At 44.7% G+C, this 12,749-nt stretch overlaps 1 protein-coding gene across 1 annotated transcript in view; it reads left to right on the forward strand.

The window, feature by feature from the left end:
- LOC140715396 (regulator of G-protein signaling 22-like) overlaps window positions 1-12,749 on the forward strand; it is a 70,285-nt gene that overhangs the window by 27,578 nt on the left and 29,958 nt on the right. Inside the window, exons 7-8 of the mRNA XM_073027942.1 lie at window positions 1,957-2,092; window positions 11,619-12,306. Of these exons, the coding sequence (XP_072884043.1) occupies window positions 1,957-2,092; window positions 11,619-12,306 (824 nt within the window). The remainder of the gene's footprint in view (window positions 1-1,956; window positions 2,093-11,618; window positions 12,307-12,749) is intronic.

The following is a 12,749-nucleotide window of genomic DNA, read 5'->3' on the forward strand; positions in this document are numbered from 1 at the left end:
CAGATCTTCACAATATAATTGTGTTGTTTAATGCTCCACTGATTTCCTGCTATAGTCCTAAAATGAGTATTTTCCATGCACTAAACATGCAACCATCCCCTCCATCTTCCTGTCACTCACACACTCCTACCTCTCCCGTATTATTCCCTCCAGCTGTGCCACCTCTCCTTCCTCCCTCCCTTGAGACCACGCTCCACCTTCTTCTACAATCAAATTCCATCATCTTCAGTCCTTTAACATTTCCACTTATCACATCCCAGCTTCTAACTCCCCCATGAACCTACTACCCCTCCTCATTTAGATGCAACAGGTGTGGTTGCCCATTAATTGGGACAAATTGGGACCGATATGTTTTGGCCCAATTAAAGAGCTGCCCTAATTATCCAAAGTTTCATGGAAATATTAAAAAAGGTATAAAAAAGACAAACCACAAACAAGAGAAAATCTGCAGATGCTGGAAATCCAAGCAACACACAAAATGCTGGAGGAACTCGGCAGGCCGGGCAGTATCTGTGGAAAATAACTCAGTTCAGTTCTGATGAAGGGTCTCGGCCTGAAATGTTGAAATCTTTTCCATAGATGCTGCCTGGCCTGCTGAGTTTTTGTGTTTTTTGTTAAAAAAGACAAACTACCATTTTACTGAGTAACAAAAAATGCATTTAAATGAAATACAGAACAAATGAGAACATTACCAATATTACTACATTACTGTAAAACTATGTATTAGTTCATAATGGTTACCGATGGAGGAGCTCATCCAGTGTATGCTGGCATAGTACTCGACTGATGGACTATCTATTCTTAGCCCCTTAAAGCATCAATAACCAACAACTTCTTTTGATCAATTCCTGGCATTTTTGAACAGTCCTGTGATCCAGTGCTCTCTTTGAACCTGGTGGTGCTGCGTGTTTGTAGCAAAGGGAAATGCCTCGTGTGGTATAATAACGAAAGACTGCTTTCATCTGCACTTACAGCATCAGCACTACCTTTCTCGCCGGGTGCTTTCTTCAGCTTAACGTGGTGCTTACATTTCCATCGAGACAACCTACCATCAGGTGCTTTAAAATCTTATGACTCAGCTTCTTAGCTAGCTCCTCTGACTTTTTTTTTTAACATTGGTCCACTCACACAATCACACCTTGTCCAGTTACAATGGAAATCCTCTTCAACATCTGGATCCTTACCTTCAGTCTTTTGTTTTTGGGATGTTCCCTGTTGTCCCTTGTGCTACTCCCAGTCTTTTCGCAGTTTATCTTGCTGATTTATCAAGCGCGCAGTTGTAGATTTTGGCACTCCAGTAATCTCTGCCAGCTGACAATGGGTGTGCTAGGCAGATGGCTTTTAATTTGGTCCAGAAGGGTAATTATTTTGGCTGGTGTTAAATCTTTTCATGGCAAGGGGCGGAAAAAATTTTTAAAGTCAAATTTTAAAAAATTCGGAAATCACTGCTTTTTGAATCAGCTTCTACTGGCCCAAATGGATATCATAACACGCAACTGAAACAACTGTTGTCCCTAAGCACGGTGTAGTGTCTAACAGTCACAAAAACGCACATGACTGACCACCTCCTGGCCCAAGTAAGTGGAAGAGTGTCCCAAATAAACAAAGGCAATCTCGGCTATTTTCTCAATTTGTTTTTGATCTCCTGTCCCAAACAAGTGGCTTCCCCGATTAACCGGAATCCACTGTATTTTTCTGCCAACCCTCGCTCCACCCCTTCCCACCACCTTTTTGTACTGACCATCATTCCTCTATCCATCAGTCCAGAGGACTCTCTGCTTCCCTCCACAAAAGCTGCACCAACTGTTTGCCTTCCTCCACAGATGCTGCCTGACCGGCTGACTTCTTCCATAATCTTGAGTATGGCTCCAGACTTCAGCATCTACAGTCACTTGTGTCTCTGCTGATAAACATGCAATAGAGTGGAATGATTAAAATGATCACTTGTCTGTGTAGGCCTCCAGCGACCTGTCTGAGGTGTTGGTCACAGGAGAAGAGGATGAGTTTCCAATGCGTAGCACCAAGACTATCAGCAAAATTATTGCAGGGACTCAACGTCCCACAGTGAGGCCTGCAGAGAGAGGGACTTCTGGTAAGACATGATGGAGTGAACTTCTCTACTTTTGATGAAAATGAATTGAACCACAGAGTTACTGAATATTGTTCAGAATTCTGGCTGACGTAACTAGAGGAAAAACACAAATTTATTTTTATGCTTAGGTTGTTGTAAAAACTTAAGCAACAAAATCACAATTTAGAAAGCAGAAATTCTGCAGTCCAGCTAAGTACTTCCAGATGTGTTCAAAACATAAACGTTCCTTCTTACCCCTCTGGGGTTCCCCACCTCCTTCCCACTTCCCATGTTCCACTCTCCTCCCAGATCCCACTCTCCAATCCCATGTTCCGCTCTCCTACCAGATTCTACTCTCCAATCCCACATTCTACTCTCCAATCCTAACAGATCTAACTCTCCAATCCCATGTTCCATTCTCCAATCCCATGTTTCACTCTCCTACCAGATTCTACTCTCCAATCCTAACAGATCTCACTCTCCAATCCCATGTTCCATTCTCCAATCCCATGTTTCACTCTCCTACCAGATTCTACTCTCCAATCCTAACAGATCTCACTCTCCAATCCCATGTTCCATTCTCCAATCCCATGTTTCACTCTCCTACCAGATTCTACTCTCCAATCCTAACAGATTCATTCTTCTTCAGCCCTTTGCCTCTTTCACTTGCCATCATCTCTCAGCTTCTCACTTCACCCCTCCCTCTCCCACTCACCTACCTTCCCCTTCAATCAGCTGCACCTATTACCTTCCAGCTTGTTCTCCCCCCCCCCATCCCACGTTTTTATTCTGGCTTCTAACCCCCTTCCTTTTCAGTCCTGATGAGGGGTCTCAGCCCAAAACATTGACAGTTTATTCCTCTCCATAGATGCTGTCTAACCTGCTGAGTTCCTCCAACATTTTGTGTGTGTTACTATAAATGGACCAAACACTACTTTACCCAAACAAAAGCAGTTGCCAGTGGTAACAGTGTTGTATGGCAAAGTGTTCAAACAGTCAACAGCATTTTACTAAACCATTTTACCTTGCAAGTGATTTTCCTCATGCGTTCAGAATTAGTTCAATTTGTCACTCATGCATCCATTACATTTTGTCATTGTTCAAAAACAGTTTTGTTGAGATTTGTGTAACTAAGCCCCTTGATGCTGAGAACAAGAGAAGTTTTTGTAACAATCTGAAGCTGGTCTGGTTGATTTTCATTGGCTGTTCAATGTAGAATAGCAGCATCCATTTATGCTTGACCGTACAAATCTAAATGCAAGTTTAGTGAACGGGGCATCTGAGTCATAGAGACCTGGTTGTGTGGATGCAGAAATGGCTTGCTTATAGGAGGCTGAGGATGGTTATGGATTCTGCCTGGAGGTTGGGTCCAGTGGTGTTTTACAGGGATCTGTTCTGAGACCCATGCTCTTTGTGATTTTTATAAATGACTTGGATGAAGGAGTGGAAGGGTGGGTTAGTAAGTTTGCAGATGACATGAAAGTTGATGGTGTTGTGGATAATGTAGAAGGTTGTCATAGGTTTCAACGGGACATTGATAGGATACAGAGCCGGGTTGAGATGAAGCTGATGGACTTCAATCCCGAAAAGTGGGACGTGATTCATTTTGGAAGATTGAATTTCAAGGGAAAATACAAGTTTAATGGTTGGATTCTTAGACATGTGGAGGACCAGAGGGATTTTGAGGTCCACTTCAATAGATCCCTCAAAGTTGGCACGCAAGTTGATAAAGTTGTTATGAAGGAGTATGGTGTGTTGGCCTTCAATAGTCAGGAAATTGAGTCCAAGAGGTGTGAGGTAATGTTGCTGATCTATAAAACCTTGGTCAGGAAAAACCTGGAATATCGTGTTCAGTTCTGGTCACCTCATTATAGGAAGGATGTTGAAACTTAAGAGAAGGTGTAGAGGAGAATTACCTGGATGCTGCCTGGATTGGAGAGCACATCTTTTGAGGAGAGGTTGAGTGAGCTAGGGCTTTTCTCTTTGGAGTCAAGGAAGGTGAGGGGTGACTTGATAGAGTTGTTTATAAGATAGAGATCTGAAGAGGCATAGATTCAGTGGATATTTTCCCAGAGTGGAAGTAACTAGTACCAAAGGGCATAATTTTAAGGTGATTGGAGAAACGTGGGCAGGATGTCAGAGGTTAAGTTTTCCACAGAATAGTGAGTGTATGGAATCCCCTGCCAGGGATGATGGTAGAGGCAGGTACATCAGAGCCTTCTAAGAAACTCTGAGATAGGCACATAGGTGGTAGAAAAATAGAGGGCTATGTGGCAGGGAAGGGTAGACTGACCTTAGGATAGTTAAAAGGTTGGCACAACATGGTGAGCCAAAGGGCCTGCATTGTGCTGTAATGTTCTATGTTCTATAATTATTTCATTTGCTTGATAGTGGATATCTAATGTCCAGTACAGTGAACAGGGCATCTGAGTGAAAGAGACTGAGAGATAAGGAAAAATGATATTTCTGACTGTCACTGAGTACCTAATTCCAGAGTTACCTACTTCAGAGAGAAAATAGGCTAAAATTGACTTAGCAATATTGATTAAAGAAATTGAGGAAAGAAATGAGGCTACTTGGTGCTTTGTTTAGCATCATTGCACAGAGCTCTGATTCACGGGTGTATTCTTTGTCCCATAGTTCCTGTATACACTGTTACATGCTGCCGGCTGGCATGAACCTCTGCTCTCTGCTGGTCTATAGAGCCGAGAGCAGACAAACAACTCCCTGTTGTGGAATTACATCTGTAACATTAGGATCAGTAGCCTGCCATCCTCACCATAAAATCCCTGAAACTTCTCCCTGCCTGCTCTTATGAACCAACTATAGACTTGCCTATGGTTACACTCCCCAAAGAAGTCCCTTCCCCCCTCATTAGTATGCAGAGCCCAATAATGGTTGGATATGCCTCAAAGTTCAAAGTAAATTTGTTAGTATAATACGTATACGTCACCATGTACTACTTCGATATTCATTTTCTTGCAGGCATTCACAGTAGAGCAGAGAAATGCAATAGAAGCAATGAAAAGCTACTCAAAAACAAACACTGACAAACAACCACACAAAATGCTGGAGGAACTCAGCAGGCCAGGCAGCATCCATGGAAATGAATAAACAGTCGATGTTTCAGGCTGAGATCCTTTCTCAGGACTGGAAAGGAGGTGTCAGAATAAAAAGGTGGTGGGGGGAAGGAGGCCAGCTGGAAGGTGCTAGGTGAAGGTAGGTTGGTGAGAAAAGTAAAGGGCTGGAGAAGAAGGAATTTGATAGGAGAGGAGAGTGGACCCTAGGAAAAGTGAAAGGAGGGTGGTACCCAAGGGGAGGTGATAGGCTGGTAAGAAGGGGACTGAGTGGGGAATAGAAGAGGGGAGGTGGAAAGAAATATTTTTTACCAGAAGGGGAAGTCAATATTCATGCCATCATGTTGGAGGTTACCCAGGTGGAATGTAAGGTATTGCTTCTCCACCCTGAGGGTGGCCTCATCTTGGCACAAGAAGAGGCCATGGACCAATATGTTGGAATGGGAATGGGAGTCGGACTTAGAGTGCTTGGCCGCTGAGAACCTTTGGCTTTGGCAGATGGAATGGAGGTGCTCAACAAAGTGGTACCCAAATTTACGACGAGTTTCAGCAATGTAGGGGAGGCCATATTGGGTGCAATGGAGATAGTAGACTACCCCAGAAGATTCGCAGGTGAAGTGTTCACCCGGAAGGACTGTTTGTGGCCCTGAGTGGAGGTGAGGAAGGAGGGGAATGGGCAGCTGTAGCTCTATGGCCACCTACAGGGATAACTGCCGGGAGGGAGATTAGTGGGGAGGGATGAGTGGACAAGGGAATCACGGGGGGAGGGGGTGGAATGATCCTTGGAGAAAGCAGAGAGTGGGAGGTAAAGATATGTTTGGTGATAGGGTTCCTTTAGAGGTGGTGGACATTGCGAAGAGTGATGTGTTGGTGGCTCATGAGGCAGAAGGTAAGGTCCAGGAACTAACACCGTTAAGGCGGGAAGAAGATTGGATGAGCACAGATGTTCAGGAAATGGAGGAGATGTGGATGAGGGCAGCATCAATGGTGGAGAAAGGGCTCCTTCTGGTAAAAAAATTATTCCCTCCCCTTACCCTCTTCTTGTATTCCCCACACTGGCCTCTTACATCTTCTCACCTGCCTGTTACCACCTCCTGGATCCCCTCCTCCTTCCCTTTGGTTCACATTCTGTGGTGGTTCAGTCCGAAGTCCGTGGTCCGGTCCGCGGACTCCGTGTTTTCCAGTGGTCCCTTACTGTGGTTGGACTTAACCAGAAACACCTGAGGCTCATATTGGAACTGGGAATATAAGCGGCCCTGGTATTGAGTGTGGTTGGAGGGAGGGGGAGTTGTTAAGTCATGGATGGCTAGAATGGATGCTTGCCATCCTTGGGGCTGTGTTGGAGACCCATGGCTTCTGGGAGCCTTGCTGGTAGTCAGAGTGGTCATTGTGGTATGGATTCAGTTGTTTCCTGGGCCAGCTGGGTGGCTGTCAGCCACTCTGAGCTAGTTAGGGATCTGGTTGCTTCTGTAGCCAGCCAAGGCTGCCAGCTGTAATGGCTACTTGGAGCTACCCTGAGGCAGAGATGGAACTGTTTGTTGTTCTTTGGTGTTTGTCTCTTGTCCTTGCCCCTGTGGGGTAAGTCTGGCTGTTCTGCTGTTGCCCTGTGTGGGGAATCTGTCTTGTCTTGCCTTTGCCTCTGTTGGGTAGGTCAGGCTATTCTGCTGTTACCTGATGAATGGTCCTGCCTCACCTTGGTGTGGAATTATAGATGAGTCCCAGCTTGTTGGTGGATAAGTCCTGGCTCTATGCCTGTGTACTGTCCTGTCTCATGTCAGTGCCTTGTTAAAGATAAGTCCTGGCTCCATGTTGATGTACAGTTCCTAGTCTGCCCCTAGCTCCAGCCGCGCGTATCCAAGCTCCAAGACCCAAGCCTGCAGCCTCAAGCCTCAAGACCCCAAGTCCCTAGCCTAGCCTTGTCACGTCCTTGCCTGTGTTTGGGGGTCTGAGCCTGAGGCAAGACCCAGGTTCTAGGTCCTTGTCCAGTCTGGGGCTTGGAGTCCACCCCAGGCTCCTTGTTCCCAATCCCTTGTCCTGGTCCTGCTTCCCCTGCCTAGACTACATCCTGTCCTGTCCTTGGGTTCTGTCTCGTCCTGGTTTTGGGACTCCAGTGTTTGTGTTCTGCAGTTGGGTCCTGATTCAACACCTGACTCATGACACATTCCTCTCCTATCAGATTCCTTCCTCTCCAGCCCTTTACCTTTCCCACCCTAATGGCTTCACCTATCAACTTCCAGCTATCCTCCTTCCCCTTCCCCCAACTTTTCATTCTGTTGTCTTTCCCATCCCAAGGAAGGGTCCTGGTCCAAAACGTCGATTGTTCATTTCCACGGATGCTCCCTCACCTGCTGAGTTCTTCCAGCACTTTGTGTGTGTTGCTTTGGATTTCTGGCATCTGCAGAATTCCTCTTGTTAGTGTCAGGCAACCAACGTGCAAAAAAAGGACAAACCATGCAAATAAAATAAGTCAATAAATAATATGAGAACACAAATCTTTGAATATGAGTCCAAGGGTTGTGGAATTAGTTTCTAGAACTTGTGTTCTCAGTATTATTGCCGGTGTAGGCAGTGGTCTCCTTAGCTGCCCATACAGTCTTTCTCTCTGGTAGCTACCCGCATTCACTTTCGTTCCAGTCTGACCACGCTGCCCACAAGCACTCGGCATTGTGGACAGACTGCTGTCCGAGGCCTGCGTCTCGAGATGACGCCACCTCCTACCAGGCGAGTACCTGGAGTTCCCACGCACGGCAGCAGATTCAGATTGGGATTCATTTATTTATTGTATATATATATATATCGAAACATACAGTGAAATGCTTCACTTATGTTAACAACTAAACACACCCAAGGATATGCTGGGGGCAGCCTGCAAGTGCCACCACACATTCCAGCACTGACGTAGCATGCCCACTATGCTCAGCAGAACACAATGAGACAGAACATAGCAAGTGAAAAACCAACAGCAAATCAAGCCCCATTCCTCCAAACACGCGTTCCAATGCACAATCACAGATCCCTAACCCCGGGAGACAGGCTGCCTTAGGTATTCAGCCTCCAATGGACTCATTGTACCTTCATCCTCCCCAGAGAACTCACCAAGATTTGCAGACTTAGGGCTCCGGCCTTTAGGTTTCGCTCTGGACTTGTTATTTATTTATTGAGACGCAGTGCGGAATAGGCCCTTCCAGCCGTTTGAGTCACACTGCCCGGCAGTCCCCGTATTTAACCCTAGCATAATCAGGGGACAATTTACAGTGACCAATTAACCTACCAAATGGTACATCTTTGGACAGTGGGAGAAAACCGGAGCACCTGGAGGAAACCAATGTGGTCACAGGGAGAATGTACAAACTCCTTACAGCCAGTAGTGGGAATTGAACCCGGTCGCCTGTACTGCAAAGTCTTGTGCTAACCACTAGGCTACCATGCCATCACTATGATGGTGATCGACTTTTGGCATTGATCTTTGGTATCCACCCAGGACTCACCTGTGACAGCGAATGAGGATCCTGGATGAGGGCCGGTTCTCCAGGCCTTGATCTCCAGACTCTATAATAATGGAATCCTGAATACGGGGCTTTAAACTCCACTCTCGCAATCCACATACCAGGGGCTCACCGGCCCTTGTTCCGCACTGGTCTGTTAACATCTGAACACATTCCCATCCCTGACCTTCAAACTCCCTCCACATCCCTGTTCCTAAACCCTAACTCACCTCCTTGTCCCCAGAACCATCCCCATGACCCTTAAAAAAAAAAGTCAACTGTCTGTGCGGTGTCCTTGACAGAGACTGCAGCTTGGCGCCATTATGGGGAAAAAATTTATCATAGAAACTGGTCAATGTAGACCATTCGAACTACTGAACCCATCCCAGTTCCATCATCCGAAATTTTTATTTTTTCAAACCCTACAAGTTGCTGCTCCTCAAGTGTACATCCACGTGCTTTTTAATAAGATAAGGGTTTCTCCTCTACTGCGCTATTGGGTAGCAAGTCTCAGACTCCAAACCATTCCCTGGGGAGAAACCTATCTTCTCCTGTCGCTGACAGATGTGGTTGCACATTGTAATCTGCTTCTGAAATTTGTTTCCTTTGTAGATAATGGAGTCAAATTTCGGATGCAGAGTAGATTAGATGGTGCCTGAGCTGCAGTCTCCATCAAGGTCACAATTCAGACCTTGGTTTTTAAGGGATTTTTTAGTTTTATTAGAGAGAGTTTTGGGGACAGAGTTGGGTGCCTGGTTAAAGTTAAGGGACAGGGTTGCGGGGGAATTAGGGGATTTGCCAGAGTCTGCCTCCAATCCTCACTTGAAGACCAACAACATGGATGATGGGCTGTCAGACCTGTGAAGATAGGGGCTGATGGCAAGTCCAGAACTCGAGGCATGGACTTCAGGTTCTCATTCACCATCATAGGTGAGTTTGAGTCAATGCCAAAGATAGAAGCCTGAAGATCAATTGGAAATCCATTTCTAAGCCCAAAGGTCAATCGGAAGTCCAGGAGTCAAGGACTAATTGCTGGAGCCCTGAGTCTGGTGGAGAAGTTAAAAGTCCAATTTCTGCAAATCCACAAGTCTGCTGTAAGCCAAAGACGGCCTGTCCTGGGGTTAGAGGACTATTAATATGGGTGGGTGGGAGGGAGAGAAGAATGGGGCTTGATTGCTGTTCTTGCTTTGTTGCTTGACATGTTCTGTTTTGATGTGGTCTGCGCTGTTCTTCTGGGCATGGTTAGGATGCCATGGTGGGACCAGAATGCGTGGCAACACTTGCAGGCTGCCCCCATCACGTCCCTGGGTGTGTTGGCTGTTAATGTAAGCAATGCATTTCACTGTATTTTTCAATGTACATGCATAAATAAATCTGAACATGGGCACTCACTGACATGTGTATTTTGTAAAAGAGACCAGATATGTAGTGGCCTGTCCTGTTACCTCATCCTGTGTTTTGCATTCAAAAACACTATTACTGATATAGGTAACCCCTATGTTACAGTGTTTGTGTAGCAGAAATTCACCCTTTCTGAATTTACAAATCAGTACTAAGAGACTGAGATGTATAAAATCCACTTTCATTGAATTTATGTGTCAATTTTTATTTTATTTTCAACTTGCATTGAAGGACATATGTTCTGATGATGTTGCTTCAAGTTATAGAAAATGAAGATAACGGACTTTTTATGGGGAACACAAATCCATCCCTGCAGGGGTTTCCAGCACTTCTTTTGTTAAGGTGTTCTGACATTTTGCTGATCCTTTGCCCTTTCAATAGAAACTTGAAATGACTCGAGAAGCGGTTTATATCTTAAGGGCATTGAAGATTGAGGATCTGTTTGACAGAAGTGTTCAAAATCTCAATGGAGTAAACAAGGAGAGGTAATTTCCATTGACAGAAGAGTTGGTTATCACAGGACTCAGGCTTAACTTAATCGATGTCAGGAGAAGAACATTTTAAAATATACAATGATTTGGAATCCATTGCCTAACACGCAGTGAAAGCAGATTCAATAATGCGTTTCAACAGGGAAATGGGTGAATACCTGTAAAAGCTGGTAGGACCTGCTGGGAAAAAGCATTGCAATTTGGCTAATGATCCTCCATTAATCTCAGTACACAATGATATTTACACTCAGTGGCCACATTATAGGAAGAGGAGGTACTTAACCATGTGGCCACTGAGTGTATGTTCATGGTCTTCTGCTGTTGTAGCCCATGCATGTCAAGGTTTGACGTGTTGTGAATTCAGAGATGCTCTTCTGCATGTCACTGTTGTAATGCATGTTTATCTGAATTACTGTCGCCTTCCTGTCAGCTTGAACCAGTCTGTCCAATCTCTGACCAGTCTCTGACTTGTCTCATTAATATTAAGGCATTTTCAGCCACAGAACTGACACTCACTGTATTTTTTTTTGCTTTTCGCACCATTCTTTGCAAACTCTAGACCCTGCTGTGTGGGAAAATCTTGGGACATAAGCAGTTTCTGAGATACTCAAACCACCTCATCTGGCACGGCCAATCATTCCATGGTCAAAATCACTTAGATTTCCTTCCCCATTCTGGTGTTTGGTCTGAACAGCAGCTGAACCTCTTGATCATGTCTGTATGCTTTTCTGCATTGAGTTGCTGCCACATGATTGGCTGATTAGATTTGCGTGTGTACCTAATAAAATGGCAGATTTCTCAATTGTTACGTGTGTGTGGAGCTGGAATGACAAGGGAGTAGTATGATTAAAAACTTTTACTGAGTCATTTACTAACGGTACATGCTAGGCAGCGTACAGTGCGGGAGCAACTAATTAGAGGTGCCAAGGCAAAAAAAGTGCGCTCGAAAGCCCATGCCTAAAAGAGAGAGCGCTCTGTGTGTAGAAGGCCCATTCAATTTACTGCATGATCAGCCACATGCACACTCACCACATCCTTGCGATCAATCTGATACGATTCATTAATGATTCCTTGATTTATTGAATCACTTTAGATATTTCGATATTGGATGAAGTTATGCACAGCCTGCAAAGTCAGAAAATTCTGGATAAATCGGGAAGAACAAAGGTCAAATTAGAACAAGACAGCTGCACTAGCAACTTAACTAAACCCAGAATTGTGGATGACACACTATTTGAATTCATTCCTGAATATGCTTTGGATGCAGCAGAGGTAGTTTCCTTTGAACATAAGTCAGAGAGTGAAATTAAACGAATGCAAGACATAATAGCGAAGAACAAAGAAAAAGTTGATGCCGGTTTCAGTATGACAGATCATAAAGAACAGGTCAGGACTGGCAAAACAACTGAGACCACTCTGTCCTCTGTGATCCATGAGGCAAAGCAACATTTGGATGGGAGTACACAAATAGCTCCAATGCCTAATGTTTCTCAACCTGAGCAAGTCAACGTGGAACAGTCACCTGCATTGAGTAATATTAAGTCTCATGGTTTGACTGAAGGCACGGGGGCTGAAAGTACAGAGTCTGATTCTTCAGACGAAGAAAATGGTATCAAAAGTTTCTGTTATGTGACCCCTCATCACAATTATAATTTCAAGAGCAGAAGCGGCATTGAAAAATTCAAAAGCTTTCTCCAGGGAACGGCTGGAGAGAAGTTCTGGTGGCTCTGGATGGACATTGAACGACTGAAGATAACCAGGGATGGTAAAAGAAAGCAAAGGTTTGTCCGTGATTCAGTTCACTACTGAGATTGTTTGGTTTTTTTTGCTTGAAAGTGGAGACAAACATTATTCCTGTATACTTTGGAAAACTCTGAATAACATTACATATGATTTAATTCTGAATGGACCATGAACACTTTTTGCGGTCCTTTGGCACAGCTTAGACATTGTTTTTATATGCTCAGTGGCCACTGTAGTGTACCTGATGAAGTGGACACAGGAATGCAACCCAGTGTGAGCTTCTGTTGAAGTGTTGTGCTTTCAAAGATGCTCTTCTGCACACCACAGTCATAATGCAAGGTTATTTGAGTTGCTGTCACCTTCCTGTCAGCTTGAACCAGTCTGGCCATTCTCCTCTGCCCTCTCTGATTAACATGTTGCTTTTGCCCCTAGTTCCGTCACTCACTGGACGATTTTTGTTTCTCACACCTTTCTCTGTAAA

The sequence above is a fragment of the Hemitrygon akajei genome, chromosome 1 (assembly GCF_048418815.1).
Source record: "Hemitrygon akajei chromosome 1, sHemAka1.3, whole genome shotgun sequence".
NCBI lineage: Eukaryota > Metazoa > Chordata > Chondrichthyes > Myliobatiformes > Dasyatidae > Hemitrygon > Hemitrygon akajei.